This window comes from Uloborus diversus, chromosome 9 (genome assembly GCF_026930045.1).
Source record: "Uloborus diversus isolate 005 chromosome 9, Udiv.v.3.1, whole genome shotgun sequence".
NCBI classification, from domain to species: Eukaryota; Metazoa; Arthropoda; class Arachnida; order Araneae; family Uloboridae; genus Uloborus; species Uloborus diversus.
Window position 1 is genome coordinate 142,167,229 of NC_072739.1, and position 19,346 is coordinate 142,186,574.

The window sequence follows — 19,346 nt, forward strand, 5'->3', positions numbered from 1 at the left end:
TTCTTTAGTTTTCTTTTTTAACCGTAATTTTCACAAAACTGATCACTTTATACTATTGCTGATACTCATGGGTGCCGGTTTGGTGATGTGTTCAAGACGGAAAATATTTTAACCCCCCCCCCCCCCCCGGCATGCCTACTTAAGAAAAAATTTATGTGTATAAATGTTGTGGATTTTAACAATGCCAGTTTTTGAATCAGTGTTTGATTTGAATTTTAAACCTTTAAATCAAGTTGTTTCCTTCAGTCAAAAGTACTTCTTTTAGTCACTGAAATTGATAGAATAAGCAAAAATAATAATATGGGCCCAGAAAATACTTTCATTTTCCCCAGCAGTTATTTTTTAATTAATTTTTTTTTAAATGTCCCATTTTTCAAACAAGGCTTGGTCTTGATGACGTCACAAATGATGCATTTTGACGCAATCTTTCTACAGCGTTTCCATGCCATGATAATCAAGAAGTAAATTAAACATTATGCTCTACGCTTGTTATCAACCATATCGTTGCTAAAACACATGAGTAAAAATGCAAATTAAATATTTTGCTATGTGAGTGCCAACATCAAATGGCATTTCATCATTTGTGATGTCATCGGCAGAAATAAAAAAAATAAAAGTGCACCGATTTAAATATTTTTTTAAAAATATTAAACTTAAGCAAATTATTTTTAAAATGGTCAAATCCTACGTTTTTAAACATGCTCTTTCAGAAAAAAATACTTTTAAATTTTTGGAAACTACCCGATTGTAATATTTAAGCATTTTGATATCGTAATTCCAAAAAACCTAAAAACAGCCAATAAAGGGGGGTCTGGGGACCCTCCCACATAAATTCTTTTAAATTGAAGTCCAAAAAAACAATAGTAGACCATTTTGGTAAAGTTCAGCGATAGGAGAGGTTCAGGGGCTCTTACATCAATTTTTTCAAACTGTTAGTCCCAAAATCACAATATTGGGCGACCTTCAAAAATATTAGAGAACGGGGGGGAGCGCTCTGGGCTCAACCCAAAATTGAAGCTTTAAATACGAAATTGTACTCCATATTTCGTAACGTTTGTACACTTTTTGAATGCATTATCGAAAGGATGGAGTTCAGGAACCCTCCTTTGGCAATATTTCGAAATTGAAGTTCCAAAAACGCAATTTTAGACGATGCTGGATAACGTTAGGGGCAGAAGCGCTCGCAGCTCTCGGCCATTATTTTTTTGCCAATCGTAAACATTTTTATTGCAGCAATAAAATTGCTTGGGACATGAGATTTTCACTTTTGCAACATAAATCAGTTCTGATCGGAAAGTCTACCTAAGGTAGCGACAACTAACCAGAAAAGTTGGGAAGGTTATGGGCGACTAATGATAATGAAGTGGCACCATTCCCCCACAGTCTTCATTTGAAAAAGAATTCTTTAATAAGATAGCAGGGGGTGAAATTAGCAATAAAAAACCATTTCAGTGAAGTAGATATATTTTTTAACGAGGTACTTTCTAATATTCATTAATTAAAAAAAGAAATAGGGGAACTGAATCCTTACCCCAGGCAGAGACCCCAAATCACATCCCTCTTACGGCACTCAAATATAGCATAAACTGGTGTTTTGAATATTTGAGCACCAAAAAATTTTTGGAAGAGTACTCCCGAACCCCTTCCTCTGAGTTCACCACAAATGTCCTAAATTTGAATTTTTAAGGCTTCAGTTTCTAATTTTTTTTTCTAGGAATAGTACCCTCCTTACCTATAAACATTATTCTATGACCTCTTTATCTCTTTACTCCCTTAAAAATAGCCAAAATAAAAAATAGCCAAAATAACATTTCAATACTTCAGCATACAGAAATTTTCGTGGGAGAGCACCCCCCCCCCCCTCGAACTCCTTCCCCTAAGTTCACTAAAACTGACTTAAATTTGCAGTTCCCCCCTTTTTATTACTGAAGTTTTAAGAATTTAAGTTCTAAAATTTATTGAGAGAAAGCCAGTGGTGGCGCTAGGAAATCCCCGACAGGGTGGCAAACTTGCCCGACAGGGGGGCATAGCCAAATTTTACTTTGCAAGATCCCCCCTCCCCCCCCCAGAGCCTGATCATCCTGACATTGGACATGGGGGCACATTTCTATTTCAGGAAATTCATTTTGTGCCTCCCCCTCCCATTCCAGCTTTTTTTTATATGTTGAAGCAATAAAATATTTCGATACTTGTGTTTTTACACAACCGTACTAAATTTGGTGGTACCCTCATATCACAATGTAATATATACATTTAAAAAGTAGAAGAGATATAGTAGTATACGATAAATATATAAATGTGGTTAAACTTTGCAGTAAACCGTAAATACCAAAATGATCTATCATATAACTTTTAATAGTAAATACAGACTAAATTTGGAGTGGTTTTCTGATTTGCAAAGAGATCACACTTTTAAGGCGAATTTTTAACAACAAATAGATTTTTTTCCTTGTTTTGGCATTTGCAAAACTATCAATGATATCATTGTACTCTAGACTCTGAGTGAAATCATTATTTATTTTTAATTAACATGATAAATTAAGGGGACTTTGCCCCCCCCCCCCCTGAAATCTAAGAGGAAGGGCCTGTGCCCCACATGCCCCTGCGGTAATCAGGCTCTGCCCCCCTCCAATTAAAGTGATAAAGTAACTAATCATTCTTTGCGTCTAAAAGTACGAATTCCCTATAAAAATTAGAAGCAAAAAATAAAAAAATTAAATAGATAAAATGAAATATGTATGGAAAAAAAATCAAATTTAAAATGAAAAACATGAAATTAGGCTTTTGTGAGCAGGGTCCATCGCGAGATCAATAAACTAGAACTGTCTGAGAATCAGATATTGACGAAAAGTCTGACTGTGATAATTTTAAGAAATTGAAGTCCAATAAACGAACTTTTAGTCGATCTGTAATGGTATTTTATAGGGAGTGAGAGCCGAGGTGCATCCTGAAAAAGTTTTAAAATTAAGGTATCGAAAACGCAATTGTAGGTCATGTTTGGTAACGTTAGGGTGATGGGGTTAGTGACCGATTAAGATACTGAGGGTTCCCCCCCCCCCCCTCCTTCCGTAATCAAACCTTATAAACACACAAATTTACGAAGGGAAACTCCAGGGCTCAAGGTTATAGCAGTGCTCATCCACTAGCTCAAAATATTTATTGGGGAGCAGAGAAACCCACATCTTAAGTAAACAAAAGAAGAGCAACTAATATTAAGTTAAAAAATTCAAAAGAAACTTTAGTCCGATGCCTAGCTTTATATTAAGATGAACCTCGCGAGTCAGAACACGTATAAAATTAAATTTATTTATGTTTTCTTTCATTATATTATTTTTCCGGGATAACTTGGGAAAGCATGGAAAAGGGAAAACGATTACAACTACCAAGTTTTGCTAGCGCAAAAGCAGAATCAGGAGAAAAAATTGAAATTGTTCAAAAAAAAAAAAAAAAATCCTGCCCCCCCAGGAACTCAGTCCTAAATCCGCCTATGTCAAAAAGGGCTATTACTACTGTACACTCCCGATTATCCGCGGAATTGAGTGGGCTCAGGTACCGCGGATAACGAAAGTCGCTTATAATCCGAAAAAGGTTTAAAACTAGAGGTAAAGAAGACAGAAATTAGCTTTTTCTTGAGAGTGATTGTATTGTAAATAAAACGTGAAACGTTTAAAAGAGATGCGGCATTAAAAAATACTTGTATTTCAAGTTCTACAGAACTAAAATAAACTAAAATTTAAATCATGAGTAGGAACTTTCCGTCAACCTAAAACATTCAACAGCCCAGAAATGAAAACAGTGACCACAACAAAAAAGACCCCATTAGAGAATTCCCAGAAGACCTGTAGGCGTTTTCCTAACCTTTCTCAATCGGAACAGATGATAATGTCTTACGCTCTTTTAAACTAGGGGTCTTCAGTAAACACATGTGTTTTACCCGAAATCAGCTGAAACGCTTTCCCTTGAGGCACGTGTCAAAGAGAAGTTGATGACAATGCATACCGACTTTCGCGTTTTTTGAGAAGGAGCACTTGTCGTGGGAAAGGGAACAAAAATCTGGGACGAATTGATTATTGATTTCAGATCCGCGTTTTTGAAGAACAGAATTTTTCAACTATTTTTTTTTTCTTTTTCCGAGACTTTCGCGAATAATCGAGAGTTTACTGTACTTCAAACAATAAGATTTACACTTAATGTTATTTATAAAATCAAAAAATTGAAAATAACTAAAGCGTCTGGTGGACAAAAATATTGTTTCGGCTCTCCTGAAAAGAGCCAATTTTCATATTCGGTAGTTCAGCATAGTGCCGACGATATTACGTCATAAACAAACTTATTAAGTATCAAAGTGATTGACATTAATTGCATCAGTTTCTTTTGTGTAAGGTTTTTATTATTTTTTTTTAATTAACTATATACCTAACTTTTTTATTTTTCAAATTTTTTGAAGCATTCATAATTCGAAAATGCATAACCATTAGTTTCAAACTTTTTATTGAACATGCCAGTTGAAATAGGTCATAATTTCAAATTTTAAGTTTTAATTCTCTTTCCAGACTAAAGGGGGAAAATGTAAATTCAAAGTCTTGCCCCAAAATTTATCTACATATACCATTTTTGCAGATCTACTGAGTCGGAGGGAAAATGGCCGACTCCAACTCGGCCAGATTTAGACTTAACGGGGCCCTAAGCCATTTTAGGTATGGGGCCCCTTTTGCAGTTTTAACAACGTTTCTCTCGGTGGTGTAAGAGATGCATTTTTTTATAATTTTTTTTTCTCCTTTACTATGTCTGTCTCTTTCATCTGATACATACAGCGATACAGCAATACTTTAATTTTGGATGAACGTGTTTTAATGTGTTTTCCCTGATGTCCTGTGTTGGATTGACCTTAAGAGGGGAAATGTTATCAAGAAAGTGACACATGACTCCCCTTTAAGTGGAGTACAAAATATTCCCAATTGGTAAGAGGCCCGGGGATTTCTTCCCCGGAGGAAATTTTGAAAAATTGATAGAAAATTCTGCATTTTGAAGCCTTATAAGGTGTAGTTGGAACTACAAAAATATCAGGACAGAATTAGGCAAACAAAACTTTTTTTAAGTTATAAACTCTTTCAAAAATTAAGATAATACACAGTAAAATTGTTTTTGATTCGAAAAACCAATGACAGCAGTCGACAGAGAGAAACAGCGCGGGAAACGAAAAGACAACGCATTGCTTCGTGCTCACATTGGCTTTCGATACAATTAGTTTTTAATCACCCCTCTAACTCACCGACAAACAATTCAACTCTGACCTCCTTTACCTTAAAACCAGTTCGACTCCAACTCTCACTCCGACCCCGCAATCACTGGCAGTGTTACAGGCATTGAGGGAAAATGACTCCGACTCTTGGAATTTTAACCTACAAATGTCGACTCAGACTCCTTGTCTCCAAAATCTGTCCGACTCCAACTGCGCAGCACTGCTTTTTTACACTATTTTAGTACTTGAAAAAAAGCATATTAAAAAAAAAAAAGAATATAGCTTGCAAAAAAAAAAAAAAACTTAAACAAGATTGAGTCTGGTATCAGTCTGTAAGTTTGTTTGATCGATTTCGAAGGAGCAATGTTGACTTTTGAATTGGACTTGGTCCGATCAAATGATTACAGCGGTCTGGGTTAAGCGCAGCTTTTACTTTAAGTTAGAAACATGAGTTTCGACTAAATGATAACATCTGAAAAAAAAAAAAAAAAAAAATTTGGAAGCAAAATGTATGTTTTCAATTGCTTTTAACACATGATTTATTTATTTATTTAATTTTGCCTTTTCCAAAAGGTTCGCCTCTCCCCCAAACATTTTTCTCAAAAAGAACCCAAACCCGATGCATTACCAACCCGACGTTTATTAATCCAATGATTGTTTAGTTGTGCCAAGCCCGAATGTTTAGTAAATCATTCTCTATTCCCAACAAAACTATTATGCAGCCTACAAACAAGATCAATATAAGTTTTTGAGAAAAATGTATTTAAAATGTTAAACATCTATTTGCTTTTATTATATTAGGCCAAAGAATTTTTTTCCTGCATTTAGCATTTGCCGACAAGACATCATTGCACTAAAAAATTAAAACATTAAATCTACTTTAGTACACTTCTTGTATGAGGTAAAAGGATCGTTTACTCATCGATATGTTTTGTTGCAGAATAATCGACAATAATCAGAAAAGTTGTAAATAACTATAGTAATAACTTACTTGTAACTTCTGAGTGAAAATAAAGTACTTTAAAACGCATCAATGAGTGCGGTCTGAGTCATGCTGATGAAGAGTTGTTTAGCGAATGTAATAGGAAAGCAAAAATCTCCGAAACATGTGTTTTCTCCCCCGATGACACCCCCCCCCCCCATCCCCTCTCGTCTCGTCCTGGCTATTGTCATTCGGTACGTATTTCTCTCGTAACCCGATGACAACGCCTTAGGTCTGACCGGTAATCACCACTGCATTCTGCAGGGACGGGGATGGTACTCTTTTAGTCTAAGTGGACACCCTGAGGTCAAAACCAGCTCATCGACACCCTGCATCGACAAACAGAAATTTCAAGGATCAAAACACACCATTTCCCCCGAAGCAATAGCTATATTTTGTCACCATCTGGACGACGTTATACGGACTCCTGCTAACCTTGCCTCAAAGGAGATTGATTTTTTGTTTCCTTATATATATATAAGATACTTCTACTTTTTTTCTACTAATTTTTTTTTTTCGAGTTCATATATGAGAAAATTTTATCATTTACGATAAACACCAAAGCAAAGAGATTCCCCGACGAAATACTAAATTTTCCCCGACGGGGGGGGCAAGACACTTCCGACGAGGGGGCAATTGCCCCCCCTGCCCCTCCCTTGGAGCCACGTCTGGAGAAAGCCTTCGAATTCCTTGATCGTAAGTCCTGAATACTTCAGCTTTGAATATTTTTCAGGGAAGGGGGATCCCAAACCCCAAGACGGTCTAAAGTTGCGCTTTTAAGACTCCAGTTTTGGAATTTCACCTAAAGAAAGCCCCCTCCCCCCTTTTGACATTAACAAAGACAGCCTAAAAGTTTTAAGACTGCAATGACAAACACTTTTCGGGAGAGAGTCCCAAATTCTCTCTCTTAAGTCATTTAAGTATAGCCTCAAATAGTTTTTAATACATCAGCTACAGAACATTTTCATGTTAGAACACCAAAAACCATCTCTCATACATTCACCAAAGATTGCCTAAATTTAGTGTTTTTAAGACTCTAGTTTTTGATTTTTATCTAAACGTCCCCCTCCTCATTTTTACATCATTAAAAACAGCCTAAACATTTTTTACTTTTAAATTTTTAAGAGTTTGCAGAGGAGAAATCCAGAACCACTCCTAGCTTCAAAAATGGCTTTCAATTCAGTTTTTCGATATTTTCAGATTGTCCAAGATATAAACGTTTTAAGACCTCAGTATCATGGGTTAATTTGCGGACTTACCCTCTTTGCAAGAGCAGCGTTTTCCGCAAACTCGTGCTGCTGTTATTTTTCTTGTTTCCTTTCTCTCCCTCTCCCTCCCCCTCCCCCATTAGATTGAATGACATTGTAATTTAGTGATTCCTCAAGTCTTTGTCAAAGATGCAGAAACGGTTGCCCATTGATGTTTCAAACCAGCTTGAAATTTCCTTCCAATTCTTTCCAAAATTCCCATTTTCATTAAAATCTTCAAAATCCCTGATAGTTCCCGTTTTACCTGGTATGAGGACGCCCTTTGCTGTATCGCAGTGATGCAGCAAGGGGGGGGGGGTTAACCCCCTCCCCTCCAGAGCCATTGGTTTTAACATAAATGTAAAGTCTAATGCAGTAGTTTATGAATATGAACGGACTGTTTTGCCCAAAAAACTTCCTTCAGAAGGTATTTTTGATCAAAAAATCCCCTTCAGAAGGTATTTTTCATCAAAAAAAAAAACCCTCCAGAAGGTAGTTCTGGCTGTGCTAGTGCTGTATCGTAAACATTTAATCTCGTCAGCAATCGCTCTCAAACAGTGATTCAGATTCAACTCTAAGACATTTTAAGTGCACACATAATTTTCATTTATGCGTGTAAAGTTTGCAAAAAAAAAACTCAAATGAAAAAAACCGAAGGGATGATCGAAAATAGCATGAGAATCGGCTAAATTTTCAATTACAGCCGATTATTTAGAAAAATCAATGAGAATAGCAAGCTACTCCTTGGTCTGCAATACAGTGAGTTGGAAATAACAGAGCTATATCTAAAAAAAAGTCAAACTGCACGATCAAAATGCCACTCCTCCAAAAGCACCTTGCAAACAAAACAAGCCCATTGCGGAAAACTGAGAGAATGTCGATGTGAATTTGTGGTTGTGGAACGGTCCAGTAATATTAAAGCATATTTTTCAAACACTCAATTTTTCTTTTTTAAGTAAGAACTGAAAGAAAGTCATCGAATTTCTTTCGTCCCAATTTCCGTCTCGGAAATTTTGTCCAAGACGGAAATCTGACCTGAGATGGAAGGTCTTGCACCCATGCTGCTACTCTATCAATCAAAATAAGTTTGAATGGTTTAGATACTGAAGCAAAATATATTTTTTCATACTGTGCTGGTACAACTGCTGTATTAAAATAAGAACTCTTTTTCTTTTTTTTTGCTCTTGCATTGATTATATTAAGACTGTGATTGAAGTAGTATTTTATTTCTGGTTCAATTAGAATATTTTCATTTTATGATAGTATGTAAAAAAAAAAAATGTATAATATAATGTGCACTGGTAAAAAATATGCTTTATAAAAACATTAAGATGATTTATTCCTTGCGGGCGTTTCATCCATAAGCTTGCCTCTTTTGTATTGAAAAAGGAGTTTCTTGTAACCTTGAAACGCATGTATGCAATTCTCTGCAAATTTATAGGATTAACCGTAATATTTTCAGGGTTGCTACGCCACAGGGAAACCTGAAGAAACAAGAAAAATACAGGGAATTCAAAAATCAACGGAAAAAAAAAACAGGGAATTATGAAAAATTTCTCAAAAACCTGGAAAATGCAGGGACTTTTTAAATTGAAATTGCAAGATCAATGCTCAATTTTTTAAACTACTTAATCAATAAGAAAATAATTTTTATATTAATGTTAATAAATGTCATAAAAAATTTATAAATAATAAAAAGGTGTTTTCAAGTTTTTTTCTTGTTTTTCTTTTAGTTAATATTGAAATGTCTATCATAAAAGCAAAAATTATTGATTGTTTAATTTGACATGCATCCTGATTTTATGCTAATTTAATTTAGAGAGCATGAAATTTAGAAAGCATGTCATCAATATTCATTGCTCTGCTTAACTTTGCACTTTTATCGTTTTAGATTCAAGTAATAAATGGTTACGAAAAGGCTTTTTTTTCTTTGTATAAAAAGTTAAATATATATACAATCACCATGTTATTATTTCAGTTGATATAATTCCCATTTTTTTTTTTTTTTTTTCCCCTGTGATGAAACTATCGGGATATTAATGTTCTTTTTCAAATATCAATGTACAGTCGTCCCTTGCTACTTCACACATCGACTTTAGCGGCTTCACTACATCGCGATATGTTTCTTCTTCTAATTTTCTAATTAGCCTTTTTTATGCGCTCTTGAAAAAATTCCCCCCCCCCCCAAAAAAAAAGAAAAAAAAATAGCAAAGCATGTCATTTAAGTATGGTAAGCTCTTCTGAGGAGCTGCAGTTGTACTAGTTGAGGGAGTGGAGTATAAAATAGCTGGAGAAATTGGGGAATCGTGATTTCATTTTAACCGCTAAACACGGACTGGAAAGTATAAATCTTTTTTTTTTAAGGGAGAAGTACATCTGTAAATGATGTTTGACAATGTACTACTTTTTTAAGATGTATATGTGACCTTTAATGAGGATAAATGTAGATGAAGAACGGGGGCACACACACACGTTCACTAACTGGCAATTAATTTATAATCAAACAAGTTGTGCTATTTTCAGATTAGTAGTAGTGTGCGAAAACTGCATGTGTGTGTGTAGTTTATTTCCTAATAATTAACAATGTGATATCTATTATGTCTAATGTATCTCATTTTCTCATATTTTGTGCAATACATTCAGTAAAACAAATGTAATGGTGGATAAGGGTGCTGTTTTATGTCTAGGGTGCTCTGACCGTGTTAAAAACTGATTTAAATTATTGTAAGTTTTATGCGCTCTAATTAGGAAAATATTCGGTTTATAAATACAGACTCCAACTTTGCGTTAATTCAGTCATCGTGGTAAGGTCTGGAATGAATTAACCGCAATAAACGAGAGTTGAGAGAGAGAGTCTGTACACTTGTTTGTAATGTTGCATACCTACTAGGGTACCACTGAGTCTTACATCCACATATTTGTCATTAACACAGAAAAAAATTCCGACTGCATTGTTTACATGTTTAGTACATTGATAGTTTTAAAAAGATACAAAACAACAGCATATATATGAACAATCTTTACTAACATGAAATTCACAAAAATATTTACACTTCATGTTTAAAAGACAATAGTGTGCTTATAACATGAACGGATGTAAATTGCACATTAAGTACTTATATTACAATTAACAATATAAAAATCAGTTTACAAATAATGGAGGCATGTCAAAAAGTTTCACCAGTGTATAAAAAGTTAGCAAAATAATTCGGAGCATTTTGGCTACTGGGTCTTAAGTAGGAACAATACAAAGTTTTTATACTGTGTATTATTATTTTTAAATACAAGGCACTGAGCATTTAATTATTTGTTAAGATAAGGCACTTAAAATGATGTCATATAAAATAAATATTTATTTTAAAATTTCAACATTGCTCCAATTATCTAAGCTCTGTATCACCATTAAATAATCAACAATTGTGTAAAAAATAGTGTATGCAATAATTTTCAGTTAACTGGTTTCGAGCATAAGTTTTGTATGAATGCAAAACAGATCATCATAATTCTTCCAGAAATGAATATAATTACACTTTTCTATTTAATGTAACAGTTGTAAATATCTGGTTTCTTCAACCAATGAGTGAAGACCTGAATTAAGATCGTTTATCACCATATTTGAAGTTTGTAACAAAGGTGAATGACTGATGGCGGGACTCTGGCGATCGGTGCTGCTGCTTACACGATTGCATCCTGGGGATGCTTGTTGCTTCCCCAACATTTCTTGGCACTGTTGGACGTACTTCAAAGTTCGTTGGTAAGCCTCTCCAGAAAGAGAGGATTGGCTCACATTTTGACATTGAATTTCTCGTTGATCAGTAGTGGAACAGCTGTGAGATGATTTAGCAGCTACTGCTGAAACAGAAGAATCTTTCTCATCCTGTTCACTAATACTTGAAGCACTATGTTGAGCTTGAATAGAAGTGCCTAACTTATGGTTACAACAATGATTATTATCATTATGTAAAAGGTTTGGTAATTGATTTTGGCACATGGAGTCAGTATGATTAGAAACAGTATTCATTGGCATGTGATTGTTTACTGGCTTTTGATCATTATACTGATTAGCTGGTGTCATTGGATATTGCATTGGTATATTTTGTGGCTGTTGTCCAGGATGAGAAGGATCAACATTTGGTGCATATGTTTGATTGTAAGAACATGAGTTGGCACATTGTCTTTCATATGCAATTTTGTGCATGGCACATTGCTGAGGAACTTCAGGAACATAACTTTGTGAAGGTCCATGAGATGCCTGATTTTGCTGGTTTGGATGATGCATCATATTTTGATTTTGTGGAACATTTGTCGGCACTTGTGAGTAAGGCATACAATTGCTTGCATTGTAAGTGCTATAATCTGATTGATTACTGCACCATTGGGGTACATTTGAATCAAAGCAAGAATTATTCTGTGAATTGAAATTCATGTTTTGATTTGCTGCATCACTGTGCATAACTTGCAAGTTCGAATTCATATTGACATCTTGAATGTATGATGAATTGTGATGAGAATTTGCAACTGATCCACCATTATAATGCATATTCTGTTGGCTTGGAAGTTTATTCATTGCATTATATGATGCATAATTTGGAGGTGGACCAGGTTTAGGCACATTTGGTTGTGGACAAGTGTTAGACACATTTGTTGATTGACATGAATTAGGCATATTTGTTGGAAGACAAGAACTATGCATGTTTATTTGTGGGCAAGAATTAGGCACAATTGTTGATGAACAAGAATTAGACATATTTGTTGGTGGACAAGGAGTAGTTTCATTTCCTGATAAACAAGGATTTGAAACATTTGTTGCTGGTCTATATCCATGAAATTGCATTCCACCCTGACTAGGATATGAAAACTGCTGATTATTATTATTGCCATAATGAATAGAATTATTCGTCATGTAATTGCCAGGTGGTGCAGTATTAATTTGACCATTCCCTTGGTTGTAATTGTTACTTTGAGAGTATGTATTCTGTGGCATATTATTGTTATGAGGAAAATTTAGTGATGAATTGTAGTGTGAATGAGACATTGACATTTGTTGTTGTGAGTAATCATTCATTGGATAGCATTGATTCTGAGTAGAATTACTGTTTGTATTCATAGCATTAGGTGGAATGTTAACTGACTGTTGATAAGGCACATTATGATTGTTAGGCACTTTATGTACATTAGGATTACTCATCGAATTTACACATCCAGTGTGTGATTGCATGGGTTTATGTACATTATGGCAACTTTGCAAAGGCTGTTGTTGGGAGCCATTTGGATAACAGCATGGCTGCATTGTCTGTGAAACACCATTAGAATATTTACTATGATTATGCATGCAATGAGGAGTAGTACAGGATGAGTTATGAGAATTCTGACAACAAGGACTGCAAGGAGGCCAATTTTGCTGATTGTTCTGAGGACAGTTCTGTTGCTGAGGAACATAATTTGAATTAGGAATATGTGGACTTTTTGGCTGATGGTTATTATTTGATGATGGCTTTGGTGGAACATATCTGCTTACACTCGTTATTGCTTCACTTATCACTGAAGGGGGTCTCATGCTTTGTTCTGCGACTTCATGCAAATAGTTCACCATTTCATCTGGTAGTATCAGATCTTTGTTTTCTTCAATTGGTTTATCTTCTTCCAGTTCTTCTAAAACAACATCTTGATTTGGATGGTGTCCTTTACCAGCCAATACAGATGGTACTTGTCTTGCATTATTGCCATTATTTGCAGAATTAGCTTTTACAATGAGCTGTTGCATCGGCAAAGGCAGTCCATTCCTGCATGCATGTTGTAGCCCTTCACTATCTGATGCTAATGATTCATTCTGAGTCAAAACAACTAAATTGCTTGTGTTTGACAAATGCTGTGATGCTGAGGCCCTTGCACACCTTTGAAGATGAGTTGTTAGAGCATTTGGCAATGGTTCCCCAGATTCACTGCCATCACATGAACTGCCAGCTGATATGGGATCATATACGGAGCCTTGAATTTGCAAACTGTTTGTTTGTTCGACAACAGATTTACCACTGTGTGTACTGAGTTGTTGGGAACTTGCTTCTGACTGCATACTGCTGTAATATGAACTCACAGTGCTGCTACTTCCACTATTGCGACGGTTTGGTTTTTGTAGATCTGTTGTGCATGGTACAGAACCTGGAAATAAAAAATTGTTAATTTAAAACATTTGTTGGTAATTGTACAATCATTATCAGTTTACCAAATAAAAACATTAGTATTAAAGTTTATAAAGTTATCTTTTACTATGATTAGTACTATGTGACGATTCAACTTTTTAAAGCTAATTTTATTACACATCAATTAAAATAGCATAGCTTCTAACTCCTCTTCTCCAAAACTCAGCAGACTTCAAGTAACATTTTTTTTCCCATTAATAAAAGTGAACCAAATGTTTGAGTGAAACATAATAACTTCATTATTTTTTTATTTTTTAAATCTAATGTAAACAACACACGACTTCCTTTTATGCCTATTACATCACCTTTATTTTCAGTAACTAAAAAGATATGGGTGAGTGTTCTCCTGTATGTGCCTTAGAATAATACAAATTTCTGAATAAAAACAAAAAAAATAAACTTTTTCACCGATTGCCTATTTTAACGTAAAAAGAGAATTTAAAGTATTACAATTGTTTTTTGATGAACTAATAATTCAAACATATATAACTTAAAATGCAGTGTGATTTCAAAAGAATGGAATTAATACCTATTTTATTTATCTGCTAAAAAAATTTCCTGAGAAATACAGAGTTTAACAGATTAAGGAATCTCAAAAATAAAGTAAAGTTTTATAACCTTTTATATTTTAGCGGGGAGAGAAAAAGTGTGATATATCCACATGATACATTAAAACTTTACTTTACACAAATGAAAAAACTAAGTACTTATTTTTAATACATATTTCAGATCTTTTTAATGCATTTCTGCCTGCAAATTTTAATGATTTTTAGTGCATATAGTGGTGTTTGAATTACAAAATACAAGATTGCATAAGCAGAAAGTATTTTCTTACCTTGATTCTGGAGATTCTTTTCAGACACTGGATTATTCTTCGTTTCTGTAACAGGTGGCAGGCCATTCAACTCATTTATGTTGGTCGGAACAGGTGCTATTATGTTTGGCATATTCCTCCTGTTTGCATTACCTTGAATTTAAAAGAACCAAAATTAAAATTGCATAAAACGCAAGTACTTTTTTTCGCTCATAAGCCACAAATTATCTCAAGTACTTAAGCATGACTTTGTTTAACCATACATATGTTTTTAAAAAAAAACCCTAAATAAATTTTTGTTTATATTGCATTTTATGCTGACATTGAATCAATGAACAAATACTGATTAAAGATCAAAATTTCCAAAAAAAAAAAAAAAAAAAACAGTGATGTAGTTGAACTTTGCTAAAATGAATTCAGAGGAAATGAAAAGTTTCTTGTATGTACTAACCAAGAAAATAATATTTTACTTAGGATAATCTTTGCAACGGAAACAATAGTTATATTATAAATAAGTAAAATGTTCATAATAGTGTTTTTTTTTAAGTAAAAGAATATATTTTATCAGAAAATTATTTAACTGAAAAGATTTTTTAAGCAACCCACTGTAAATATTTAAATTATAATTATAAACATGAATCAATTTGCTAAAGAGAAAAAAGCAAATCATCGTTTGAAATTAGTGAGATTTTCCATTAAGCTTGTTTTATAAATTAAAAAAAAATATCCTATATCAGTTTTTAGGAATAAAATTTCCGTTTCAAACTATTTTTTTTTTAAACCGGAATACAACATAATTAATGAAAAAAGTTGAAACGGGTAGCAATTGAAAAAACATATTAAGACATATTTTTGACGCAAAAACTATTTGCCTTCATTTGCAATTTTATCTAGATATAAAATATTAAAAGTCTGCTGAAATTTTAAGAAACACGCCAAATTTAAAGCCGTGGCGAGAAATTTATAGCACAATTCACCATTTGCATCCATCTACAAACTATTTTAAAAAGATGTGCTCACTAAAACTCCCTAAATTAGGTGCTTTTTCTTAAACTTTCACTAGAGGTTAAGACCTTAAATTTCGATAATGGGGACACAAGGACAAAAAATTTATGCATCTATAAACCTGTTTTACAATGCTCCTTAAACTGATAGGTATATAATTTTTTTTATTATTATTACACTATTGTGTGGTTTCCTGGTAAGGAAATTTCTCTTAACCTTTTCACAGTGCATTTAATGAATTTAATAGTCTGTTAACATATATTTCTGCCACTATATATTGGTTAACATACAGATTTTTGCCAGATTCAGCTGTATATAAATATGTATTCCAACATAGTTATCACACAAAGAAAAAAAAATATATTGATGTACTATTTGTATACTTAACATACTAAAAAAAAAAGATTTTTTTCTTGGTATAACAGTTGGTATCAGCAAAGTTTAGACTGTGGCCAGTAAGGCAAAGGTTAGATGGCAGATATATTCGCATTAATTGCTTTCCTTATATTACATGTGTTCACCTTTGAAATTTATCATTAAAATATTAATGACACTGTTTTAGATAACTTTTTCTTCTTCTAATTAATACTTAAATATATTTCAGTAAAATATTCTATGATTTGAACTTTATTCATGATGGAGACCATGTTATTCAGCCCACATGAATTGATTGTACAACATAACTAAATTATATTGCCATATCAAGTACCTTTTATAGCTTATAAAATACTTAATTTAATATTACATCTTTGCTTGTAAGAATCTAGATAAATGGCAACGAAAAAAACATCAAAATAGCAGCAGTATCATAAATACCTCTCCTGGAAGGCAACAGATTAGGGAACCAAGAACTAGCCGATTTCAATTGTGCTTGAATTCTTGTCTTCAGTCTACTCCTTGCAGTTCTTCCTCCTTCTTCTTTACTTTTGCCAGCACCTACTGAGCATGGTGCAAGAGCAATGCTTTCTTCCAAAACCTTTAGAAATAAAAACATTCAGTTGCAACATAATTTAAAAATATGCGTTAAATATATTATTTCGAAATAAGTCTTTAAATATGTACAAAATATGTCCTTAAAACATTGTTTTTTAAAGCTATATTGGAACAAAATTGGTCAGCAATATGATGCATACATGAAATCCACCAGCTCAGTCAACTCCAGCCGAGGATTGCAGTTTCGTGCTTATTAGCACTCATCAGCCCAGCATAGGAGTGACTGAGCTGGAGGTGGAAAACCTCTTAAGGAAGCCTAGAGTGCCAAACAAACTGGTAGCTAATATAGAATTAGCACTGACCGGACGAGTGACCGAAACAATGGTTCAGTTCAACTCGAATATTGCAGGCAAGGCAAGTATATTCAGTAAGTTACCATGGTAACTTACTGAAAATATGATGCATGTTTTCTAATTTTGTTTTAATTGAAGCTAAAGAACTTATTGAAAGCAAAAATGTTTAAGTAGGAGAAAATTTATGATGTGTCAACAATTACTCATATGTATCATTAACACTGCTGTGTCATACTGTCTCATTGCTGGTAATAGAAGTAAAACCACCAATCAAATTTATTTATTTATTTATTTATTAAGTGCATTGCATATTTTTCATTAATTTTATTTATTTATTTATGTGTGTGTTTTGCATATTATTTTACAGTACAGTCTCGAAAATCCAAGGTAATTGGGGCTCATGCCACCTCGGATTATCCGTAAAATTCTTCTAGATTAATTTTTTGCACTTTTCCGATGACATGAGGAGTAGCCCCTTTTACTTCCTTATACAAAGAAAGGCATTATTGTTGTCGTAAAAAATTATCACTGAAATTTCAACATAAATTTCGTTCTTAACTACCTCTAAACGAATTTGGACTTTTTTCTACGAAGTCTGTATGTACGTATTTACCCGAGCAAATTTGTAGGCAACCAAACATATATTTTGACCGAATCGTTGCCCGAATCCATTTTCATGAATTTTGTCAAAACGTTTGCATCTGTGTGCTTGTGAGCATATGTATCTCGCATACCACAAAAAACGGTTAGTTGTAGAAAGGTTTCTGTTTTGTCTTTCGTATACATTACTCGTGAGGTGTCAAGTTTTGAACCTTCCTTCTTGTCTATCATCTGGTATTCTAATATTCCAAAAGGCATGTTTACACATTCTTTGCGACAAATCAATGTTACTTTCACGCATCAAGTTATCATCTTCAAGGCATTTTGTACTCCATATTGTGCAGTTGATGACTACACGTATATTGTGTCACTTTAGGAGTGCTGTTGACAACAACCTCTCAATACCTTTTTTTATTAATTATAGTATCTATTTAATAAGTGTAACACCAGGAAAAAAATATTTGCAGATTTTTATGAAAATCTTTTTTTTTTTTTAAACTAAAAAATGTAAATGAAAATATGAAGTAAGCGGCTCGAATTAAGCGGAACCTTGAACTTTTTAGATTCAGATTATCGAGACTCTACTGTATTTATTTTATTTTAATATTTTTTTAATGTTTTATTTGTTTACATATTATTTACATAGTTATTTATTGTTATTTTACTCTCTAATACATGAATTTGTTACAAATAAATGTCAAATATGTAGGAAAAAGAACTGCAACAGAAAATAAAAACTTACCTCTTCTTCGACAATATCAGCAACATCCCAAAGTGCATCTGTTTCCACATGCCCACTGGTAGTTGAAATGCTATTGTCACTAATGGGAGGACTGGCAGCATCAGTAGGTTCATCTTGGGTACGAGGAGAATCCTTCAATAAAAAAAGAAATTTGATATAAATATTTTTTTTACACTGTACAGAGAAATAAATTAGAGAAAATATCACTATTGAGGACTATAAAATCAAAATACTAATTTTGGGATTTTTTTTATTTTCCTTAACTTAAAATGTATTTGCTCAAACAATTAAGTTTATTGAACGGTAGAATATTTAGTTTCAAGTTTTAAACTTATTTTGAATTCTGTGGAAACTATTGGTAAGGTACATATTAATTTACTGCCATTATAGACAATGAGGTAATATAAAAAAAACCTATGATAGTATCTAAAATAAGAAAAAAAGATTAGCTGAAAAATTCTGGATTTAGTTAAGTTAACCAATAACCATGAATTCTTAAATTAACATTAATACAAGTATCTTAAATATGTCTTTTACAATTAAAACTACAGTGAAGCACCATTAATACGTTTTTATCATTTATACATTTTTACTTTCTTCTATATCTAATATATAGAAGAAAGTATTGGATTCGTGCAAATTTTCGAATTTCGAATTTTGACGGATTCGAACGTTTTGAGGTGTGCTGAGTCCATTTCGATCATTTTTGGAAAATGTCTGTCTGTCTGTATGTGTGTGTGTATGTGTGTGTGTATGTGTGTCACGTCTGTGTGTGACCAGTTTTTTGTGGCCGCTCTACAACAAAAACTACCGCATGAAATCGAACGAAATTTGGTACACATATGTGCCCCTATGTGAACGTGTGCCCATTAGTTTTTGGCGCGAATTCCTCCAAGGGGGGTGGAGCAATGGGACGTTTTTCGAGTTACGCGTGCTTGCTATTCCTCAGGAAGTAACTGGCGGAATCAAACAAAATTTGATCCATATGTTGGTATTAACAGGAACAGGTGCTGATTCAATTTTGGTGTCAATAACTCAAACGGGGGTTGAGCTATAGAACGTTTTTTGTCGTCAATTGTGACTGCTGTATCTCAAGAAATAATGAACGGAATGAAAGAAAAATTTATCGGCAAGTAGCCCTTAGTGGGTATAAGAACTGATTTTATTTTTGTGTCAACAGCTAAAAAGGGGGTAGCGCAATCACCCGTTCTTTTTTTCCATTTTGAGT

The 19,346-nt window shown here is 33.7% G+C and overlaps 1 protein-coding gene across 1 annotated transcript in view; it reads right to left on the reverse strand.

The window, feature by feature from the left end:
* Positions 1-10,550: 10,550 nt before the first annotated feature.
* The window catches only part of LOC129230537 (zinc finger protein GLI4-like), an 89,630-nt gene continuing 80,834 nt past the window's right edge, over positions 10,551-19,346 (reverse strand). The window contains exons 11-14 of the mRNA XM_054864941.1: positions 18,119-18,250; positions 16,307-16,466; positions 14,507-14,638; positions 10,551-13,630 (exon numbers count right to left, since the gene is read on the reverse strand). Coding sequence (XP_054720916.1) covers positions 11,010-13,630; positions 14,507-14,638; positions 16,307-16,466; positions 18,119-18,250 — 3,045 coding nt within the window. The 3' untranslated portion in view covers positions 10,551-11,009. The remainder of the gene's footprint in view (positions 13,631-14,506; positions 14,639-16,306; positions 16,467-18,118; positions 18,251-19,346) is intronic.